General features: G+C 43.0%; 1 protein-coding gene across 1 annotated transcript in view; it reads right to left on the bottom strand.

Annotated features, from left to right (window-relative positions):
• Positions 1 to 1,294: 1,294 nt before the first annotated feature.
• The window catches only part of NRG2 (neuregulin 2), a 172,181-nt gene continuing 148,990 nt past the window's right edge, over positions 1,295 to 24,485 (bottom strand). The window contains exons 7-12 of the mRNA XM_062587389.1: positions 13,308 to 13,331; positions 8,150 to 8,252; positions 7,052 to 7,175; positions 6,518 to 6,645; positions 3,581 to 3,805; positions 1,295 to 1,952 (exon numbers count right to left, since the gene is read on the bottom strand). Coding sequence (XP_062443373.1) covers positions 1,295 to 1,952; positions 3,581 to 3,805; positions 6,518 to 6,645; positions 7,052 to 7,175; positions 8,150 to 8,252; positions 13,308 to 13,331 — 1,262 coding nt within the window. The remainder of the gene's footprint in view (positions 1,953 to 3,580; positions 3,806 to 6,517; positions 6,646 to 7,051; positions 7,176 to 8,149; positions 8,253 to 13,307; positions 13,332 to 24,485) is intronic.

The raw sequence follows: 24,485 nt of genomic DNA, 5'->3' as shown, positions 1-24,485 counted from the left end.
CTCTGGCTCCTGCCAAATGCCAGGCGAGCACAGCCAGCAGCTGCCTTGTAGCAGTGTTTAGCAATGGCTGGGCAGCTGTGCCACCATCTGCCTCTGCGCTACAGAACCCACAGAGCCCACTGCCCTGGTGCCCTTCCCAGGACCCCATCCGACCCTCGGACTAATGGTGGGACTTATGATACCACAGCACATACAGTGCTGCAGCCCATATGGCACTACAGCACATACGATACCATGGTACACACCACAGTCCATACAGCACCACAGCTCATATGGCACATGGCCCATATGGCAATGCAGTTTATGCAGTGCTGCAGCCCATATGATACTGCAACCAGTCTGTCAAATTGAGAGCACCTTACTGGGATCACTGCGCAGTGCCATCTCCTCTATCAGTGTTGGCTTCAATGAACTGGATTGAATGAACTGTATTCAACCATATGTAACCAGATATTATTTCACAACATTCATTTAAATGTGTTACTTATTTGACTACAAACCTGTCCCAAACTGAACCAGCCTAACCTCACACCTGGGAGTGAAATGGCCTAAGGTTGAGAGCTATATTGTAAGGGCTGCTGCTACTGTGTGTTTTGTTTTATTTTCCTACCTGTGTTGCAAAACAAACAATATTTCTGTATTCCAGTATGACGCTGTTGTGCTTCCTTTTTCTCCTGATATAGGTAAATATGCAAGTATTTTACAGGGCAAGAGAGATCCCCATCAGCCATAGTAATGGAAACACTCCCACTCATGTCCTCAGTGCGTGCTTAAATGATACCATAAAGAATAAGATCATTAAGAGCAAGGTATGGGGCAAAGTGGAGAGACTGTTTTCTTTGAATGGAAAAGCGCCCTTATGACAGGTCATCTCCCCCAAAATATCTATGATCTTAAAAATGCTACTGAAACAGAATCCTCGGCATGAATCCCAGCACTAGCATACAGCAAAAGGCACCATGATAGTTTTATTTTCTATTTTTAAGTAGTCAAAAATTGGCCCACCTTTTTTAAATTTTATTGTTTGTTTTTGTTTCTTTTTTTTTTTTTGTTTTGTTTTTACTTTTTTTCTCGGAAGCTGTAAATCAAGACATTACATATAAATAGAGATTCCCTATAAAAAAAGTCTTTGCCGATAGCTATTATAAGACAACTTTGCTAAAATGAAAATAAAACATTTTATTTGTTATATTTTTCCTCTTTTATATAAAATAAAAATATTTATTTATTTGTTTTGTTTTGTCTCCCTTCTCAGCCTTTTCCATACAGGTGTGTTTGTGGGTGTGTGAGACTTCTAGAGAGGATCCGGGTCTTGTTTGGGTGTCGTGTGTGTCAAGCCGCTCTGCCCACTTTCCCCGTGAGTGCTGTGTCTGCTGTAGGAATAGTAAGTCCGGCTGTCACCCAGCCGATAGAGTGGGGGCGAATCTGTGTTCATTGCGTCATTGTTCTGAATGCTTAGGAATGGGGTGCTCTCAGCCACGAGCTCCTCGTCAGACTCACTATAAGAGGCGCTGCTCAAGGAGAACGAGTCCCGGACCGCTCTGGCTCTGTGAGAGATGTGCCCATTCAGTTTGGATTTTTTCCATCGCCTGTTGCTGCTGGCTGTTTTCTTTGGCTGCTCTAATGCTGTGACGTACTCTTGCGTTGTCTCATACTCATCATCCTCCGTGATGCGGAAGGGGCTGGAGGGCAGGCTCCCCATGCTGTCATTTAGGTAGGTCTTCCTTTGGTAATAGCTGTCATATCTCTGCATGTCCTGGAAGGGGACCTGGTACCGTCGCAGGAGGGGCTGTTGTTCTTCCACACGGAAGCTGATGGGAGCTGCCGGAGGCAGGGACACGGCATGCGCAGAGTTGGGGGAGGTGATCTCAAAAGTGGGCACCTGTGCAGCAATAGAGTACTGGAAGTCAACGGGCGAAAGGCGTGCTGGTGTGGTCAAGGCCGACACGTACCTGAAAGAAGCGACACCTCTATTTGGACCCTGGACAACCAAAAAACCCTCCACCTACGGCTCCACTCTGCTGGATATGCAGCATTGGGGCACATAGAGCCTCCAACACACTTTTGCTCTCGGAGCACACCATCACCCGGAAAACTGTGCAGAGGGACCTCTCACCTCAGTGCCTAAGGGAGTATGTGCTGCTTGCGACAGTAGATATTTAGGTAACTGTGCACAGTTCTCGCCAGGGCTGGCTCTCCCACGGGACCCTCACAGTCAGTGTGCTTCCCAACTCCTTTGTGATATGAGGATCAGTGTGAACAGGGCTGGCATTTCTGAGCTCACTCTGGCACCCAGCACATCACAGCTTCATCACCCGCCATTCACAGAAACATGGTGAAGTGGTTCTCAGGGAAATTTCATGACAGCTGAACTGAGATATACTTCCCTTGCTACAAGATAACGTGCAGGTCCCAGTCCCACAGGATGATCAGACCTTCCCCATCCTTTGGGGAAAAGCACAACACCTTGCAGGATCAGACCTACATTCATGAGTGTGAGAAGATCCTTCATTTACTCAGCCATAGCTTGGTCCACCATCTTCGGTATGACTTGAAATCACCTACTTTAAGGCTGTCCTCAAAATTCATGCAGGAGACTTAGAGATGTCCAGGGCCTTGGATTTTCCATCTTGCCGCCTAACTTTTACCTGAACTAGGACAATTCTCATCCTGCATCACTACAAACCCTGCAGCATCTCCCAGCTGCCCAAATCAAGACTTCTCTGCCTTTTGTTTGCCTGCCATCTGTTCTCTGGAAGCCCTATATAGGTGCCAGGCTTATCTGTGAAGAAGAATCTCCAAATGCCCCCTCCATACTCAGGCCACAGTCAGGTATTTCTTCCTCTGACTTAACAAAACACTTCTGTCTAAAAAGGCATCTATTAGCTTTCTTTTACTTTAGCAATAGTACCAGTGTGGCATTTCAGAGCTGGTGCAGCCCCTCTCCAAACAGCCTTTCATTTGATGTCACCTAAGGAGCAACTTTTGCTTCTACTCAATACTGTTAATTTGCCTTTTGCCTGTTCATTTCAGGCTGCTCAGGTTCCCTGCCTAGTCAGATGTCCACATCTCCCTGTCCTCACTCAGTATCTCATGACATCTGAGATGCCTGTGAGAGCAGGGCCAGCCTGTCTGAATGGACTGGGAATAGGAACAAGAAGAAGTAGGAGATGTTGTCCTTCCCCTTTGCCCCAGGAACAAGCCACATTGCTCTGAGGGGTATACATCTGAAAGTGGCCATCCACAGTGCACAAAAGACTGGAGCAAGGGTGGAGATGTGGTTCTGCACTCACTGCCAACCAGACCTGAAGAAGAGGCTGCCTGTTGCTCTCCCTCACTAGCTGATGGAGTCACATCTCTGAAGATGAGAGAGCTCTTCTCCAGAGAGCTCAGTCATGCCAGACTGTATTCTTGGGGCAGTGGTCTCCTATGGTCAGTACCAGAGCTGGAGTTCTGTATGGGCTATCAGGGGACCGCTGCTCTAACGCCTGGCTTTCTTGGAGGCAAATACTTTTGTGTCCAGCATAGACAGGTATGGTAGAAATCTGCACCTGTGCAGCACCAAGCAGTTGAACCTGACCTCTCACTGTGTGGTGAGTCCCGCAGGGAATCCACAGAATCCCGATACTGCATCATGGGCCTCCTTGAGTCTTCAATGCAGTATGCGGCCCCACGGCGGGCCCGAGCTTCCACACATGCAGGGCTGTTGCATTTACTGGTTCCCACTGAGGACAGCATTATCCCCGACTGAGAATCTGAAGTCAGGCTCTCTGTCCGCTCCAAGCTCCACGTGTGGCTTTCGTGTCTATAGATCAAAACATACATGGACAAACAATGAGCAAGGAATCTCCACTAAGGACTGCTACAAAAGGCCGTATGTAGGCATAGATCATACTCTCTGCTCTGCTTTCATGTTCCTTTTCTCTGTCTCACTGGAATATATCTGGCTAAGGAAGCCTGATTTCCCAAACTGATCTTTTATTACCTTTCTTTGTTGCTTCTTGGAGGTGTGATTAGAGAGTACAGAAAAGCAAATGGGTGAAGATCAGGTATTTAACATCACTATCTTCTGACGGCCAGGGACAGAACAGAACAGAATCTGAAGGGAGGCCTGAGGAATTCTGCTTTGTGCTTTCAAAGCACTTTGGGTGTGCATCCATGCACTGGCAATGCCAAGGCAAGTCTGCAAAGGATTTCAAGTGTGCCACTTGCATGCATTGCCAAGAGATTGCTGCCTTCAGAAATACAACTGGAAAGGAGCCAGATAGAAGGACTATAACTACTGCCTAACCAATGAAAGAAGGTGTATCAAAGGTAGACCTAGATGTCCAATTTCCACTGGTTTCTAAAAGATTTTTAGGAGGAAAACACATTCAAAGAACTAGACAAAGACTATAATAAGTTGAGTAGTCCTTGCTCAGCCCTTGGAAATCCCCCTGCCCCAGCCTGTTGTGAAGAAGATACATTACAAGCACGCAAGAGGGAAGCATCGACCCCATGCACCAGTGGTTCACACACCACAGCCAACAAGCTGACCACTCTCCATAGCTCAACTATGTGATCCTTGAAAGCCACACTTCTATACTCTCAGACTGCACTAAATGCAGTTGTGCCAGCAGAGGACTTTGGGTGGTGGCTTGCAGGCTTCATTAAGGCTTCCTAAGAACTTGTTAATTATTGATGGCTCCAGGCACGTGCTAGGCTGTAACCACAACCTTCACTTATAACTTCAAATGGTATCCTCATTAGAGATGCTGATCAAGTAAAATGGAACCTGATTATGCCAGTAGTTTGCCTCTGGCATGACTTCAAGAAACACCTGCTCACTGCACTTGACTCAGGAAAATTAGGTGGCAGGTAGCCAGAATCACAGGCTATGCAAGGTAGGTGCCTCCTCACAGCTATTATGTGCTAATGCTGCCCTGCAGACATACCTTGTATCGTTAGGAGGTGCCCAAAGATGGCCCTGAGAATCCAGGACTTTGAAGTGAGTATGGAAGGCCAATGACGTGCAGCCCTGCAGGCATGGGAGCCTCTGTGCCCCTGGCATGAGCTTGCATACACCTAGCTAGGGTTGGGCTGCAACACACAATTTCAAAAAAAAAACCTTGGAAAACATGTTGTCTAACTTACAGAGGGTGGAGTTTGACTGGCTAAAAATAACCATTTCCATCCAAGCAAGTCATTCTCAGCTCCCGCTCTACTTAGTGCAAGTTTAGGCCCTAGAGCCCGGGGAGGAATTTACCTGAAAACTTGTTTGATATCTGAAATTGGTCAAGTTCATTGTACCCTGACAGAGCTTGCTTCTCCTTATTCAACCCTGAGGCACTAGCTCCATGCCACTGTCTCACACTGGTCTGGAAGCCTAATGCTGAAGAAACCCGCTAGGAGGCTTTCTGGAACTTTACCTGGAAGGAATCATTGTTTCTTGGATCAAAGCAGACAAACACATCATGCTGATGAGGTAAATGAGCCAGGACATCTTTTGATTTATAAAGTCAATGCATGTGATCTATACTTCATTAGCAGGATGTAAATATGTCTCATCTGTGCCTCCAGTTAGATTTCTAGTCTCTAGGCTCCTAGAGGGAGCCTAGGGAAATATCTTCATTTACTGGAAGAAGCACTGAAAGCCCATAAGAGGAAGAACCAGAACATCCAAACTCAAAATAGTACAGGACTTCCTCTAGAACATTTGAAGGACTTTTCTGGACATTGTAAAAATGGTGAAATTCCGTGAGCAATTTAAACACTCTCAGAAACAGTCAAAACTTCAGCCTCTAAGTTATGATGCTCCTTCCCCCTCGATAGCTATTTTGAAATGTGAAAAAATTATATCTCATAATGTGTAGTAAAAATTATTGATACTCTTCTGATGGCCAAGATTTTCCTGAGATCTTCAGAAAGACTTCCAGTGAAGGAGGTGGCAAAATCTCAGACATTTAAGACTCTGAAGCAATTCTTTTTGGACCATAATAAATAGCATAGTTTTTTTATTTCTCATGAATAACTGTGGCTACCAAGTCAGATCCTAATTCTGAGAAATTGGTCAAAACATTTTATGATGTTCATAGCAATTTTCCTTATACCAAGCAAATATAATCCAAATATATCAAGTATGCAACCAATAACATGTATGTGCTTAATGAATTATTTCAAGTGATCAGCCTGATGATTGCAAATACGAATTGAAAACCCTGTATTGGATACATCTTCCTGTTTCTGTCTGCTCAAGGTGTGAAAGTACAACTTCATTTCCTCCTAGTGTGTAGCTACATCAGTGTTGCAGGTTTCTGCTGGCACCTTGCTGCAGGTCAAAGATCACACCTTTCCACACCTGTTACTAACATGTTTGTTGTGCAAGCAAACATCTGCACTGTAGACAAGGCCTGTATGACAGAGTACTTTCAAACATTAAGCAAAAACAAGGAGGTGAGAAGGCAATTTTTACGAGCTTTGAGTCTTCTAATATCCTAAGGCAGACAGCAACAGGTGAGGAGGAAATGGTATACTTCACCTCTGGCTGGAAGTTGGAGTGGCTGTGGAGCAGTGATGAGATGGGGAGCAGGAATGACTTCCCGAAAAGGTTGTCTCCGTTTCCCTTCGGATCACATGTTCAGTGGCAGGAACATTCTTAGAAATGTACTGTAAAATACAGAGAATTGCAGAAGTCAGACAGTAGCTTGTAGACATTACCACAGCCAAATTCTGCTGCCTAGATTATTCTGGTCAAATCATATGAGAACTGAGTAAATCCTGTGGCTCAACAGTCTGAGAGAAGAGGGAAGAGGGTAAGAAAACATAGAGTCGTGGCCCTGCTCCTCCTCTGTGCTTTGCACTCTGGGATGGGGCTATAACATGAAGACTGTGGAAGGATATGAAGAGCTCAAGGAACTCCCAAAATGGCTATTGGTACCATGCTATCACATGTATCTGATGTGACTGAGCAGAAATCCACCTCTACTTGCAGGAGGTTAACACCCTCCAGAGTGGTGTTTCCACTCTGGTGGCACTCAGTAAACTTCAGGGAGATTGAAATAAAAAGTCTTACATCAGCCATTTGGATTTCCTCAGGATCCAAACGTGGATGGCTTGGCCCATTTGCAAGGCTTCGGTTCTGATGGGCAGGGCACATGTTCTGTCGTAAATGATTATGCATTTGTTTTCGTTGTTTCCTTTAAAAAAGAGAGAGGAAAAAAACTATTGAAAGGGTTTATTTCATGGGGCTCTCTGCACCTAGAAACATCTGAGGTAAGCTGTCTATAAAGGAGGCAACAATCATGTTTCATGTTTTCATTTGTGTCTTGAACACACTAGATGTTCTCACTATGTTTATTGAAAGCTTCACACAGAAAGAAACTGGATATTCAACATAAGTCACCTGCTGCTTTTCAAAAAAAAAAAAAAAAAAAAAGTGAATGTTTGTCATCACAGGCAATTAGGGAAGCTGGGTCCAGGATCCCCTTTTGCAAGACAAGGCCCATCACACTGTAATGGAGTTGGGAACATGAGGGAGCTGAGACCTGAGGCGAAGAGTGAGGAGAAGGGAAGGGGAAGCAGTCCATGGCTTTGTCATGGCAGCAAGGCACTATCCTTGAATTGTGTTAGGGATAAAATGAAAAAGCCTCCCCATGCTCCTAGCAGGTCATGTACTCCACAAGGCTCCCTGTGCTCCGAGGAGGTGGAAAGGCATCCTAAACCAGGTGAGGCTCAGGCTAAGTGGGGAAAGGGTACTTGTCAAGTAGGGAACACTGGCCATAAGAAGTACCTGTGCCTCTTGCTCAACTGAAATTGCTCTGAAAGTCCCTTAAATGTAAACAGCTGAGCCCAGAGCTCCTGGGTCACTAGTGTGCTTCTGCTGTCAGGAGACAGTCTGTTGGCTTGTAAACTGGCTTTTCCCAGTCACGTGACATAGCCTGGCTTGGAGAAGCAATGCTGATGCAGGGTATAGGCAAATGGTCTCAAGAAAACGTTCTACTCAAGTTCAGCCTTGGAGGTACCTTCAACGCCCCCTTTCAGGAGACTTGGTTGGAAATAATATAGCACAGCATCTCCTAGAAATATCATCGTGGGTGAATAATGTGAAAGTATGAACCCTACCACCCAATGACTTCTAACTTGTTATTGCCTGTTAACCACCCATACTCACTTGGTTTTACAGTAAGCTACCACACAGACGATGCCCACAACAAGCAAGGCAACACAGATGCCAGTGATGGTTAAAACTCTCTTCTGGTAAAGCTCTTCAGCTTCTGCAAATGGAGGGAGAGAAACCAGTTATAAATGGGCTCCAGTGCCAAGGATACCTCTGGCTCCACAGGAACCAGCACCATGTGAGAGTCAGACACAAAACAGGACACTATCCAATCTCTAACCAACCTACTGACCATGTCTAATAGCTGCCCCCAACCTGAGATCAGCTGGCCTAACTTTGCTCACTCCTCAAGAGATGTTTCCTCCTTTTCTCTTTCTGTACCTTCTCCCTCTCTCAGTAGCTCTTCCCATCTGAGCTCAAACACACCTTTTTGCCTTCCTTTCTTTTCCCCTAGAAAATTCTGTGACTAATCTCAAAAAGCTCCATAACTCTTCTTTCCCTTCCAGCAGATCACCCTTTCTCAGCAATTTGATAATCTAATAAGGAAGTACCTATGCACTCCTACACTCACCAAATACATGCACTGCCCTGTGATGTTCTCATCACAGGCTCCAGTCTATCATTAACTGCTCTGATAGAGCCAGAACAGCTTTTTGTTTGCAGCAGCTGCATGCTCTAGAGCTTAAAGGTGTTCTAGAAACTTCCAAACAACTGGCTCCAAAATATGTAGGTGCTGAAAGGAACATCCTAAAACAGTCAAAAGCAGAATGAGGATGGAAAAGCAATAGGATATTAGACAAAGAAAAGGGAGTGGAGTAATTAAAATACAGTAATAAATCACAGTTATGGATTTTCAGTGAAATTGAATTCCTTGTCAAGTCAAACATCTCTATAGTTACTCTCCTCACAACTGCATCCTAAACACCTGTGCTATCTGAGAGACAAGACCACCTCAATTGCACCAGGTAACTTAGATGCACAGCTCTGGAATTCAAGTAGCATGTTACTGCTTCTGTTAGATATCACCATTTGTCATGGACTACTTTTTAAACCAGGAAAATCAGTAAATTGCATCAAAATCCAGACCATGCTGGAAGTGAGGTAATTCATCCAAATTAATTTAAACTCTAAAAAAATGCTGGGATGTCACCAGCTTCAAATCTGTGTAACTAAACTACACCTTAGCATAGCAAAGGCACTTCAGTCCTCCAGTCAGGTGACTGAGAGAAGGCTTTAGTCCATAGCTGCCATGAGCATTTTATTTCGGTGGCTATGACCAATGTCCTTGTGCCCCCATACTGTGTGTTGATCATGAAGTCATTTGGGGTTTGTGCCTTCTTTAGCATTCATTGAAATATTTTTTTTCATGCAGATTAGCCAATAAACTTCGTGCCATGGTTGCTGTGCTGGGTATGTTTCACCAGGCCACACTTCCAATGGACTATCTGATATTCCTTAGTGCTACTAAACAATGGCAGACAAAACCAGAAGAGAAACAGATCGGCCTTTAGGCATGATCATCATACCAAGGTCTAGACAAGGAGGACATAATAAAACATTCGAGATGACTGAGTGTTTTGGCCAGTCTCAGTGTGCCATTTCAGGAAGGTAAATGAATTTCTGGAAGAAATAAAATGCTAGGAAAAAGGTATATCTTTTTCTGAGTTCTCAAAAAAGGTGTGAAGAAAGATATGCCAAGTCAGAGGCTGACAAAGACAGCCCTGATGTGAAGATACAAAACACAGTCCATAGTGCTTTGCTTTGTTTGGTGTCCTACTGATCTAAAGGGAGCATTTGGCCAAAATACATTGATTAGAGCACCTAGAAGAGAGCCCAACCCATCTTACCTATTCTATCCTTTCTGTATCTCACTTACATCAATAGGAAAAAAAAGGTACCTCTTCCATCACCATCCCCTGAGAGACGGACAAGGACAACTGAGAATCTCCCAAGCTCCAACTTCCACGGCCAGTGTGGGCCAGTTTTCCAAGAAAGACAGATCACAATTCTTGCTTTGGCTGAAAGTTATTGCATTGCAGCAGTCTTACCATAAGGCTGCATCTCCCCAGTGCCAGAACCAGCCACAGCACAGAGATACGCACCTGGGACCTGGTCATACAGGGGAACTTGGGTGCTAGTTGACCTTCCACTCTTGGCTTTTACTATGAGGAACCAGATGGGGATATTTTGTGGAAAGAACTCACCCTGAGGTGGGAATACCTGCTTCAGCTACTTATTTTCCTTGCAAGGATGCCCTATTCCAGGCATCAGCAACCATGGCAGAGAAATGTGCTTGCTCTTGCATGCCCTTGGGGTCTGGGTTTCAGCTGCACAGCCCTTTCCTTCAGACAGGTGTTCCAAGTCTTCTAGTTTGTCAGTGTTCTCACTACTATCACTACAGCAACTGCCCAGCCCCGTTTGGGAAGCCATTACACTGGAGAAATGAGAGAGGAGACATGGGTCTGAGGCCCCCAAGATTAGGAGAGTTTCATTGACCAGCAATGTCTGGGGTGAAGAAAGAGCTGGTGCACCCCTGACTACCAGGCACATGCAGCAGCAGGCAAGTGGGGCTACTTCTTGGCTGATATGAGCAGCACTCTGCAGGGATTCAGCTATTAGGATTAGCTGCTTCAGCCCTGCCAGCTCTAAAAGCTCATGCATTTGGTGGATTTTTCCACAACCTGATATTGATCAGTATGAACACATTTTTAAAAGAGTGTAATGTAATTCTGGGGAAAGAAAGGCCTGTCTCCTGTAGTATGTGCCATACGTTAATCTGGATTTTAAAGGGAGGAAAAGTTTAGCCAGACAGCTTTTCAGACCTCAGTCTGAAGCTAACCACAGTCTGCAGAGTTTTGAAGAGTTCTGACAGTCTTTCATAACAATTTTTAATACAGTTACATAGGAAGCCAGAAATCTGCTTACCATGTGATCAACAGTATGCATTGCTGTATGTGCAGAGCTGAATGGTGGGCAAGATCATGCATTCTCATGAAGCCCCTTCTGAATTTGTAGACTGTAGATTTTAAGACATTTTGTCTGAATCAGGACAACCAGGTAGGATGATGTCCTTGCTCTGGATGGCACTGGGCAGACTTTTGTTGCTATCCAGCTATACTTCTTCAGGGTTTACCAAAAAAAAAGGGAGTACGAGATCAATTTTCACCATGGACCTATCCATGAAGCCAATTTTTTTCAAAGATTTTTTCAACGTTTGCGTTTTTTTGCTACAAACGTTTTTTTCCAAGTAGATATTCCCTTCCCTTTGAATCACAGTGGAGGGCATCGGAGGGAAAGAAGGAAGGAGGAAGAAAGCTAAGCCATCAAAACCATGACTTTTTAAAAAATCATTTCATACGGCAAAATTTTTCACTCAAGGCTCAAATCCCAGTCTGGTGAGCATGTCAGGATGGGACCCCGATTCTGGCATGTCTGGCTGTCCTGGACCTCCCACTTGAATTGTTTGGGGGATCTTTGGATGCATCAGAAATGCAGAATCAGGTTCTCTGAACAGACAGCTCTACTACGTGAAGTAATAAAATCTGAGGACCATTGCTGCAAAACTAAACATTACATGACCTGACAAAAATAATTTAGCTTGCCTCCTAACATCTCATTAATGTTGATGTTTGATAACACAGTTGCACAAAAGCATCTGGACAATGAGAAAAAGAAAATAAGAGAATTCACACTACTACAGTTCTGTATTTGAGAAGGTAAAATTCTGGAGCAGGGCTTGTCCATTTGTGTCTGTATGCTCTACCAACAGCACATCTTCATCAATAGCATTGTCATTCTACAGCAACAAATACTATGAATAAACTATGTTGTGGCATGTAACATAGACAGAATCACAGTCCAGCCATGGGTGTCACAGCAACACATGAAAGTGAAAGACAGATGGCAGAGAATAGACAACTGCAGACTGGAAACAGGATGTGTACAGGTCTGTGATGACATCGAGAATGGATGAGGAAGAGGACAAAAGTCAACCAAAAAGGGATGTCAAAAATCCTTAGTTTTAAAGGTTATTCAAGTGTATTAGTATTAGCAGCACCACTTTCTCTGAAACTCCTGGCCTCAGAATTCACACACTTTTTGCAGCAGGGAACAAGTTGCTGGGAGGATACATACCAATCCCAGGGGGTCAGGCATGCAAAAACTAGGTAGGACAAATTTCTCTAGATTTAGCTAGGATACATCCCTCCATCTCAGGGATCCAGGAAGAAAATTTAGCCTATAGAAATGAAAATTTGTGTTCCCATACATGTAGCAATGAAGGCATCTTCTGAAGATCTGCTGTGTCTGACATTTTGGGATTTATATTTTTAATTGAAATGATAAAGAAATTCCTCTGCTCTCATCTGACCAACCCCTCCCTTTTGCATTTAGCCTGCACTCAGGAGGAAGCTGGGTTCAAAAATCTGATTTTCCAAGTGCTTCCTCAGGAGACACTTTCTAAAAACAGATGGAGGAGAAGGAAGGAAAAATATAAGAAGCTTTACAGAAAAGGTAATTGCCCAAAGAGGACACTTTTAAAGCATGCTGCAGTGTTTCTCCAAACTTCAGCTTGCCACCATGGAGCTCAGCATTATGTCCTCCATAATCACTGGGGAAACTGCTGACTTCCTCAGGTTCACTGTTTTCTGGACTAACTTGGATCATTTCACCCTCCTCCAAATAACTTCTGCCTAGTCAAGAACTAGAAGAGGTATTAGCTTTGGGAATGAGAAATGGCAAAATCCTTCCTGACTTTTCCTAGGATCCAGTGGAAGTTTGTGCATCCAGAATGGCAGAGTTATAAAAGCCCTGATCTGCTTCCTAAAACTTGCCTTCTTAAACATCTGCTCATTCCCATGTTGTGCCTGCTGGCAACTTTCAGATTGACACAAACTCTTGCTTTTTAGTTAAATACACAAAAATATGTTGAATGAGGAAACGTATGGCAGTTGGATCATCCCAGTCACGCCACACACACCAGGCTTCTGCTTGAAACAAAGAAAAAAGTGCTGCTAAAAATACACATGCATTTTAATAGGTTTACATTTAGATTTTGTGTTTTGCTTTGTTTGCTTTTTTAATCCAAACATCTATCTTGATGCCAGCAAAAGGAGCAGAACAGCTGATTTTTTAATCATCCCATTAAAGCCATAAATATAATGTGGGCAGCTCTTAATGGCTTTTGATTAACAAATGAATGGTTGTTCCATACCCTTTAATTCAAATCCAAGATGCTCTGCCAATGCAGAAAGAAGACACGGAAGAGAAAGAGAAAAAGAAAAACAGGTCTGTCAGTGATCTCTAATATACAAACACATACACTGTGCAGTTAAAGCAGTTTAGCTTTTCTGTAGGCTCAGTAGAAGTAACACAGAACACAGTGTATGCTTCAGAGCATGTCAGATTACCACCAGAGGTTATCTTATATGTAGAGAAAGATCCAAACATATTTCAGTGGAAGTTAATTATGAATTCTTTTAGTTAACTATGAATCCTTTGGATGAGCCATGTTTGTTAGTACCTGATATGGAATTCAGAGCTTAGGGAGGAAAAAAAAAAAGGACACTTTGTTGTTGTTCCTTGCTCTGGAACAACTCCTGACTCCAAACAGGCCAAAACACAGTGTCTGCATGAACCTTGTAAAACTATTCACTTACTTTCTACAGGCAGAATATGCCCTACATGGTTTCACATGCCCCTCTGCCTGAGGTTTCGTGCACCAAAGAAGAGTATCTGGCAAACAAATGCACTATTCTTTGTGCAAATACTAGCATGAAGCTCTTAGGATTACAAGCTCAGTTCTACAGCCCATGGTCTCAAATCTGGTCTCAGATGCATGTCATCTGGCAGCATGGCCTGTAAATCACCTGATAGCATGTTAATTGTGTGCATACTCCTCTTAACAGGTCTGCAGTTTTACCATTTATATTGCAAGTAATTAGTTGCCTGGGCAAGGCAATGAATCCTTTGCAGATCTGAGAATACAAATTGCTCTGAAAGTTTCCCTCAAATCTGTCATCTTCCAAATTTCACTTCTGCTGTGGTACTACTTTCTTTAGAAAGTAAAAGCATGCTGAAAAAAAGCACAAATTGGAGCATCTATATTCACATTCCCATTCATTAAAAATAAGATTGCAATTCATCTTGCAGAGATGGTGCTAAGCAAAGTGCAGTTTACCTAATGAATCAATAATGCAGGTAACACTGTTGAAAAGGTCATTTTAATTTCTGAATTTCAGTAATTTTCAGGTACTGGTCTCAGCTAAAAAACTTTTTCCCATATAAACATTCAAGTTCTCCACAGTTATCATTATACATGACAGTGATCTCTACTCTTCCTAATCACCATACACATAAGATTTATTTGTAACCTGGAGATGTCCAGAGTTATTTGGTACATTTTTACATAGAATTTGCTTTAGCTGCACAGAAATACTGTCTTTCTCTTGCAATACTGTTCAAAATCCAGGGGATGGACATTACCACTAATCCTTATGGAACATCATAAACATTTCAGCTAAAGCAGGTTCTTCTCTTCAAATCCATGTGCTTTGAGGGAGGCGCTCTTAATTTTTAATTTTTTTATTTTTTGATCATTTAAAGACTACAAAGCCTGGTTTACCTCTGCTACACATCTCATGTCTGTGCAAAAGGAATTGCAAACCCTCCATGCATTTCACAGTCATTTTGTGCAAATAGCAGTGATTTGGACATAATGTGGTGGGCAGGAGAGAACTGGACAGAACACATTCTTCCTGAACTTCCTGGTTGTCACATCTAGCCTTGCCCTCTTTGTAAGTAAGGCCTGCTCCATTGTACAAGCTGTTTCATAGAATCAGAGAATCAGTAATGTTGGAAGGGATCTCTGGAGATCGTCCAGTCCAACCCCTACCATGCTCAGCAGGGCCACCTAGAGCATGTTAGACAGGGTTGCATCCAGGAGGACTTTGAATATCTCCAGAGAAGGAGACTCCACAACCTCTCTGCGCAACCTCTTCCAGTGCTCTGTCACTCTCACCGTGAAGACATTCCCCGTCACAGTCAGGCAGAACTTCCTGTGGTTCAATTTCTACCCATTACCTCTTGTCCTGTCACATGGGACAACTGAAAAGAGTTTGTCCCCATCCCCTTGACACCCTCCCTTCAGGTACTTATACACATTGATAAGATCCCCCCTCAGTCTTCTCTTCCTCAGGCTAAACAGGCCCAGCTCTTGCAACCATTCCTCATGGGGCAGGTGCTCCAGCCCTCTGATCATCCTCATAGCCCTATGCTGGACTCTCTCCAGTAGTTCCATGTCTCTGTTGTAGTGGGGAGCCCAGAACTGGACACAGTACTTGAGACAAGGCTGAGTAGAGGGGCAGAATCACCTCCCTTGACCTGCTGGCAACACTCTTCCTAATGCACCCCAGGATACTATTGGCCTTCCTGGCCACAAGGGCACATTGCTGGCTCATCGTCGACCTGTCATCCACCAGCACTCCCAGGTTCTTCTCTGAAGAGCTGCTCTCCAGAATGTCAGCCCCCAGCTTGTACTGGTGCCTAGGGTTATTTTTCACTAGGTGGGACCCTGCACTTGCCCTTGTTGCATCTCAAGAGGTTCCTCTCCACTCAGCTCTCCAGTCTGTCTAGGTCTCTCTGAATGGCAGCAGAGTCCTCTGGTGTATCAGCCGCTCCGCCTAGCTTGGTATCATCAGCAAACTTGCTGAGGATGCACTCTGTCCCTTCATCTAGGTCATTGAAGTTGAACAAGATCGGACCCAGTACTGATCCCTGGGGGACTCCGCTAGCCACAGGCCTCCTACTGGACTCCACACCACTGAGGACGACCCTCTGAGCTCTGCCGTTCAGCCAGTTCTCAATCCACCTCACTGTCCACTCGTCTAACCCACACTTCCTGAGCTTATCTGGGAGGATGTTATGGGAGACAGTGTCAAAAGCCTTGCTGAAGTCAAGGTACACAACATCCACTGCTCTCCCTTCATCTAACCAGCCAGTCATTCCATCACAGAAGACTATCCCCTTGGTGAATCCCTGCTGACTACTCCTGATCACCTTCTTTTCCTCCATATGCCTGGAGATGACATCCAGAATGAGCTGTTGCATCCCCTTTCCAGGGATGGAGGTGAGGCTGATCGGCTTATTGTTGCCTGGGTCCTCCTTCTTGCTCTTTTTGAAGATTGGAGCAGCACTGGCTTTCTTCCAGTCCTCAGGCACCTCTCCAGTTCTCCAGGACTTTTCAAAGATGATGGAGAGCGGCCTGTCAACAACAGCCACCAGTTCCCTCAGTACCCGTGGGTGCATCTCATCTGGGCCCATGGATTTGTGGATGTCAAACTTGCCCAGAAGATTTCTACTCCTATCCTCCTCAACCAAAGGAAAGTCTTCCCTTCTCTGGACTTTCTCCCTCACGTCCAGGCTCTGGGATTCCTGAGGGCTGCCCTTAGCAGTGAAGACTGAAGCAAAGAAGGCATTCAGTAATTCTGCCTTCTCTGTAGCCTTTGTCACCAGGGCCCCCACCGCATTCAGTAGTGGGCCCACATTTTCCCTAGTCCTTCTCTTGCTACTGATGTATTTGAAGAAGCCCTTCCTGTTGTCCTTAACATCGCTTGCCAGACTCAGTTCCAGCTGGGCCTTATCCTTCCTTACTGCATCTTTACATACTCTGACTGCATTCCTATAATTCTCCCAAGTAGCCTGTCCCCTCTTCCACGTCCTGTGTACTTTCCTCTTCTGCCTGAATTTGGCCAAGAGCTCCTTGCTCACCCATGCAGGTCTCCAGCCCCCTTTGCTGCACTTCTTTCTTCTTGGGATGCACTGCTCTTGAGCTTGGAGGAAGTGATGTTTGAATATCAGCCAGCTCTCACGGACCTTGCCTCCTTCCAGGGCCTTAACCCGTGGGATTCTTCCAATTAGGTCTCTGAAGAGCCCAAAGTCCACTCTCCTGAAGTCCAGGGTTGCAATTCTGCTTGTTGCCTTACTTCTTTCCTGCCGGATCCTGAACTCCACCATCTCGTGGTCACTGCAGCCAAGGCTGCCCCCAACTTTCACATCTCTAACCAGTCCCTCTCTGTTGGTAAGGACAAGATCCAGCAGGACACCCTTTCTCCATTTGTGACAAGAAGTTATCATCAATGCATTGCAGGAGCCTCCTGGACTGTTTGTGCCTTGCTGTGTTGTCCCTCCAGCAGATGCCAGGGTAGTTGAAGTCCCCCACAAGAACCAAGGCCTGTGATCAGAGGCTACTTCCAGCTGCCTATAGAAGGCCTCATCAACTTTCTCTTCCTGGTCAGGTGGCCTGTAGTAGACACCCACAACAGTGTCCCCCATGTTAGCCTGCCTTTTGATCTTTACCCATAAGCTCTCAACTGCCTCCTCCTCCACCCCTAGGCAGAGCTCGATGCATTCCAGTTGCTCTCTCACATAAAGAGTAACTCCACCACCTCGCCATCCTGGCCTGTCTTTCCTAAAAAGCACATCAGCCTGGGATTCAGGTAGAATCCCATGCCACATTACCCAGATTGGCATCACTCAGATGTTCAAAGCATGCCTTGAAGAAGAGCTAAGTGATACACACTGGATTCATCCAAGGAACGACCTTCTGCTGTAGTGGACCAAAAGCAAAAATTCATTTGGGTTTGTGTGTTACCAGTAGGGTTGGTACTCTATGTGCCCATTGCCTACTGCTAAGTTAAAAACTTCAGGGTAGATTTTTTCATGATTTTTCCTCATATAGAAGAGGAAGACCTACGATTGTTTAACCCATAGTGACTTTATGGCTATGTTTTGCTCTATAATGTGTTTCACTAGTTTTAAAATATGAACAGATGAAAATATGTTTCATCTAAAACAACCTTATAGGAGTAACAATTCTAGATAGGTTGGCTGTCACTGACTTGCAGATTTATAGGACGATTTAGAAGGATAAGAAGCCTTAATAAATGGCTGTGAAAACTGGATTTGTGCTCATGTGGCCTTCAGGTTGCCTAAGAACATGGTTAAGACATTCAGCTGTCCCATAAACTATTCTCCTCAAAACTGCTTGGGTCACTCAGATGGTTATGAGTCACACAATGTCTTCCAAGGCACACAAAAAAGTAAAGATAGAAATGTCTGAGAACCAGAAAAACAAATTAGGTTTAGACTTCCCTCAGAGAGCACAGAGAACAATCCAAGATAATCCCATGATGTCTGGAAATAAAGGACACTGAGTGGTAAGTTAAGGGCTGGGCTTTACATCGACTGTCTGAGTACGTAAACTCTGTGAGCTTCTCATAAACTGGACAGCCATTTAGCTTGTCCAGTACTATATTGACAAAAACAACTGAGTAGGCCTCAGGGATCCAAATATATGACGATAGAGTATTAGCAAGCTCCTGTAGATTAGTATGTAATTAACTTTTGTAGATCCCAATGTATAACTTCTACTGCAGTTCAGGAGACAGGAACCCTGTTATAAGAAACCACAAACCCTCTGTAATTATCCAGCCCAACATGGCACAGTCATTATCCTGTAATTAAGTGGTCCACAGTCATCATGTCATTAAAAAGAAATTGCAGAATACTTGTGGAATTTAAAGTGATACTAAATATTGTTTTAGAGTTCAAATGAGCAAGAGATTGAGGAAGAACCGGAAAGGTAAGCGAAAAAGAGAGAAGTAAATGTTCTTACCATTTTCATGTTATCCCAATCAATAGGTAAGAAATCACTGCTGAATAAATGAAGTGAACAGAAAAGCTGTGATTTAGATCTAGACCTTCCTTTAGTTCCAGCAAAGCTTAAAGTAATGCATCTATCTGCTCAAGGGAATGTATCACCTCAGCATGAGAAGGTAACATAAGCACCAAGCATCCAAAAAACATCTGTCAAAAGGCTTACACTTACATATTTAACATCCCTCTGGCTACAGCCTGGTGACTTCAAAGTGAATTGGACCATCCCTAAGAAAAATAAGAAGCATTTCACCTGATAAACCTCCACTGCTCTACTTCCACACATAGTTAGCTGAAAGCTTTGGAGCAAGTTTGTGTGCTACCACAGGAACATGTGGTTATGTTTCCATTCCAGTCTTGGGAGCCTAAGCTTCAGGGTAACTGCCCAAAGCTGAGAAATGTATAAAATGGAAGCCATGAATGAAAGAGCCAAGACAGACACTGTTAGTAAAAATAGCTTCTGGTTTTCTGGTTGGTAGGGCTCTATGAAAGCAATTTCCTTAAAAAAGAATGACTGTTGGGAAAACCAAGATGTCTGATCTACAAGAAATCTTATGATGGTGCAGGAGTTTTACTGCTGAAATCATTATACAGATCATACCTAGTGACAATATGGTGGAAGATCAAGATCAGATGTTGTTTCTCATCTCAGAAATATTCATTCCAGCCCTCTACTGTTGGAAAGAATCTGCCTACAAAAGGGAAATGACCTGCTTACACAGTAAATAGCTCAGAAGCCAGACCCATCACACTAACGTTTTGATGGCTAAAGTTAGGGACCCTGGCAGACAAATAAAGCTAGGAACTCAGAATATATTTTCATATAAGGGGCCATTGAAGGTAGAAATGACAAGACAGTGTGTGACTTCAATATATTGATTTCTCAGATCAAGCTATTCCCTTCCATATTTCCAGGTGATGATACTGAGTACCAAACAATAAGCATAACTGTCCCTCTCTACTTAAGAAAAGTGTTTCAGTGTCATTTAACTATGAATTAAAATTAAATTTGTAAAGAAATCAAGAATGAAGTATAGCATAAAAATGGAGAAGGTGCTAGGTTCCATCAGATCAGAATAGGCCAGGTCTATTTCGGGATGTTTACAGGCAGCCTACAGACTTCAAATTTAATTAGGTCATACAGTAGAAAAGGCAAACGTTTCATTAAACAAGAAGATGAATGTAATGTCATTTCTCCTCCAGATTAGTGACATTTATTTTTGGAGTTGAATAAATAGAAAAGTTAAGATGAAATTTCACATTCAACAGACAATCTCACATGGATAAAATCCAAATGTGGAGACTTAAGCAAGGTACAAATGTCCATCCAGTTTTCTTAAGGATAGAGAACCTGTCAGAGGTGCATCATTTTAAACTGACGGAGTCACAACTGGATGACAATAATAACTGAGGTGCTTGCAATCAGTTTTGCTTTAGGAGTATATATGAGAGGTCCCTGAGTGGAATAAAATCTGTCAAGTGTCTTGGAGAGGTAAACTGGTGCTAAAGTCTCTAGATTCAACCTTCAAAAGTCTTTTGGGTAACATGATCAACATGTTAGTTTCTTCACTAACATCAGATGAGATCTAATTTTCACTCCTTTTGTTTGGGTTTCCTCACTAGTGTTGTGCCTTGACTGTCACAGCAAAATTCTCTTTTCTCCCACAAGTGCAAGCAGAGATGAAGATCTTATGGCAAAAGAAAAGATCACAACCCCAAGGGATGCTCTGGGACTTGAGACTGCAAAGCAAGAAAGCTGAAAAACAGAAAATCTAAGCAGAACAAAAAGTTTTATTAAGTAGGGATACAGCAAGGATGAGAACTCTAAAACATTATTTAAAATTGGGTTTTAGGGAAGCTGCATTCTGAAAGAAATAGACAAGAGAGAAATGAAAAAAATATTTGTTTCTAGTTGCTTAAAAAAAATTGAATCACGGGCTGGTACCACAGGCAACATTATGCTACTGGCAGGTCTTCAGAATTAAAACTGAGGCTGAAGAAGAGTATACTTAAAGATTGTATTGGACTTAAAAAAAGAGCCATCTTTATGGATTTCCCTGTGCAGGGAAATCAGGCTTCCATATAAATCCAACTACTGCCATAGGAAGAATCCCCTTGTACTGAATGTCCACTCGCTCCATGCATTGCTTTGGTGTCTGTAGAAGCTGGACAATCATACCTGAGAAAAAAAATTGGTCTCAAAGGTCAGAACTTTTAATTTCAGAGTGGAAATTTTAGCGACCTGGGTTGCAAAAGAGTCCCTAGATACCAGTGTTGTGTATTCATTCAGGTTGTGGGTCAATAGCTTAGTATGTCAAACTTCTGTTCCCACTAGTGGGACACTAAGGCACCTGTGATCTGACTTTGCTTATACCTCCACAGAGGGGCCATGAGGACTTCAGAAGCTCTAGGAGATATATCTGATGTCTAAGCCTTTAAGTCCATGCTTATCGCTCTCAGCACCTCTGGAGGGTGAGAAATTTCATCCCAGTGCCACCACTGGAGATAGATTAGCTGAATTCTTATGTCAGAGTGCCAGTCCCTATGCAGTGACTATGAAGGGAGCCCAAGACATGAGTTTAGACTCAGGTCTCTAACACACAGATGTCTATAAGTAGATTGCATCTCTTTCTTCAGAGTGGGATTTTTTCCAATATGCTGTCACTTTTAAACCTAAAACAGAGGATCTGAGAGTGCTGGTGTTACCAGTGGGGAACAGGGAGAAAGGAGAGGTCAGAAGACAACTTCACTGTTTGAACTCAGCCTGCCAATCTAGCTGGTTACTCTTTGCCTGCAGACTGCATTCTTAATAGTTGGTAGGTAAGCACAGTGGCTTGGGTCAGGGGGCATTCCTGCTTTAAGGCCATATTTTGTAGCTATAAGCACACAGTCCTCTGGTTACAACTCCCCACAGTTAAAAGATTTAAGCCCTGTAAACTAGCAGAGCATATGATTGGCTGTATATACCACCTTCTCTGTCCATGATTCAATGTCCATGATTACCATCATTTATACATTTTGCTAATATATTAACTATATCTGTGCCAAGATATAGAAATATGCAGTGCTTGATGGGAAAAATATTTTAGTAAGATGACTAAATGGTTCACAACTTGGAGAAAATTCCCTATATATCATCTACCAAAGTAGTCCACTGTTTTACACAGTATTTGCAGACAATCACAGTCCATTTTGTTCACTGACATTAATTCTCCTTCAGTTTAAATTAAAACTGCTTTAAATATTTCTTAAATGTCTCTCAGTTACATTTTACAGCCTCTGTAGCACAAATTCTTTTATCTCACAAGTTATTTAAAGCCTGGACAACATTATCTTCCAGTCCTAATCCATCAGACAGTTCTTCCTGGGTGGAAAGAAGAAGAATGTACAGAGACCCAATGAGGTCAGAGGATCTTACAGACACAACGCAAGCCAGGTTTAAGACAACAACAGTACATGTTTTGCTTTCAACTTTCTTAATCTCAGTGAATCTGAAGTTCTTTTCTTTGAGATCTCTCGTTCCTTCCTCTGTTTGTTTTCTTTTTTTCTGAATGTAGGAAAACCTTCTCTCATACTCTAGTAAAATAGACGTATGATAAACAGAACAAATCCTTTAAGTTCCTCTGTAAGACTCTGCCCATTTTTACGGGATATGTGATTAGCATGGGTCAATGCCTCAAAGGCCCATAACTGTGTAGCTGGAGCTTAGCAGGTTACTGCCTGTCAGATGATTGATGGTAACCAAACGTGTATGCACACTTAGCCACTGCAGTGCAAAATACAATGTGTTGGCTTAGACATCCCTTATGATATTAGTCCTGCTGGGAAATAGACCATCACAGTGGCTTAAATTAATGCAGGCTTACCATTAAAGTAGGCTTAAAGAGCTGACACAGTCAGGTACCAGCTCTGCTCAGAAGTTGTGCCTTGCCAGGCCAAAGCAACATTGTCTGTTTATACTGTGCATCCATTTCCTCAAATAAGTAGCTGTTTTAGCATGCTTCACATTTTTACTCCAGTATCTCAACACATTTCCCATTATATATGCATTATAATACAAGCAAAGTAAAATGTGAACTCCTTATATGCACATAGGAATGAACCACTGAGATTCTTGCTTGAATTCTGCTCATGCAAACTCCTGCCAAAGTGAAACTCTAGTCACCCAAATAAGGGCTGAGGTGGGACACACTGAGTAGTCTCCAAGCTAGCCCAATACAATTCCCAGTGAGTTCCTCTGTACCAATATGTAAGAAAATGGCAACAGTATGAGCACAGCCAGGAGAATAATAATAATAATAATAAAAACCCTCTTTCACATTTCTTCTTTTTCAAACAATAGGGTATATGCTTAGCATATCTGACAGTAGCCATCAGTTATATTATTGTAACAGCAACATAGAGAAACTTCCCATGTGACAAAAACAATCTAAGTACATCTGTCTTTTCTCCTCATAATCATAATAATCTAGCAGGCATTTCTGGCAATCAGAGAACAACAAACTTACAGCACTACCTGCCAAATAGACAGTGAGACCCTGAACCCCCAGAGTTTTACCTGCGCAAGATCTGAGCAGACACAGAGTAAGATTTAGACCAGTGAGATATGAAGTTGCTTCTAGAAGACATACAATGTCTGGCATGATGTTGGGAAAAATGCAACTATCTCTGCCTCTGGCCAATATTCAGCAAAATATCTGCCCTAATCTTTCAGAACAGCATCTTAAATTTAGTTCACTTTGAAGAGACTCACCTTCAACCTCTGGATATACCTGCTGACAGTAATATTGTGCTATTTAACATTTATGTTCCACAACCAAGATGTGACAATCTAGGCCTGAAAATCTTAACTACCCAAATTGCATTTAATACAACACCAGGGTAGCTGCCATTATTCATTATATAGATATTTGTTAAGCACTGACAATGTTCTTGAAACATGAATCAGGACAGAGCTATTTTATTTCCTGTGGAAATAACTGAAATTGATTTAATCTCTTTCAGCTTTGACCAGTCAGAACCCATATGGGGTGAAGAGATGATAGAGATTGTTGAGACAGCAGCAACTTCTAATTATCAATTAAAGATATAATCTAGACTTAAGGGAAATACTTTTCCTGTTTGGAAGAAAGGGAAGCCCAGCACATATTTTTATGCAATGTTGCTGTTACAAATGTTACCCAGCTGTGACTTGAAAGTGAAAGTAGCCATAAACAGATATGAATCATTTTAAATGATTTTTATCCAAGTCCAGACAGGTAACCCGGATTGTTAAGCTGTATTACTTTACAATCCTGTGGCTAAAAGCAGTAACTGAGTTAAAAAGACATGCATATGTTTGTTTTAAAGCTGACATTGTTCCTCTAACATATGAATATAATTTAAACAAACCTCATTCCCATAGACAGCTGAATTCTACAGGCTGGAGAAAAAACACATGCTATTTACTCTTGCCATTAATGTTCTGACAAATACTTTTGTGACAAAAATACCTAATTTTCACCCTTCTTTTGGTTTTGCAGCATGGTAGTGATAATGTTTGAGCCTTTTGGACACCACCTCACAAGATGCACTGCAAATCAGGTTCAACTGAGAGGTGCAGTGTATGGTGAGCCTTCCACAGCTGCGTGTAGCAGGTGCCCATGACACCATGGGGTACAGAATAGAAAGGAAAACC

Source organism: Rhea pennata, chromosome 14 (assembly GCF_028389875.1).
Source record: "Rhea pennata isolate bPtePen1 chromosome 14, bPtePen1.pri, whole genome shotgun sequence".
NCBI lineage: Eukaryota > Metazoa > Chordata > Aves > Rheiformes > Rheidae > Rhea > Rhea pennata.
The sequence above is the reverse complement of the archived record's forward strand: the minus strand, read 5'-3'. Positions and strand labels throughout refer to the sequence as shown.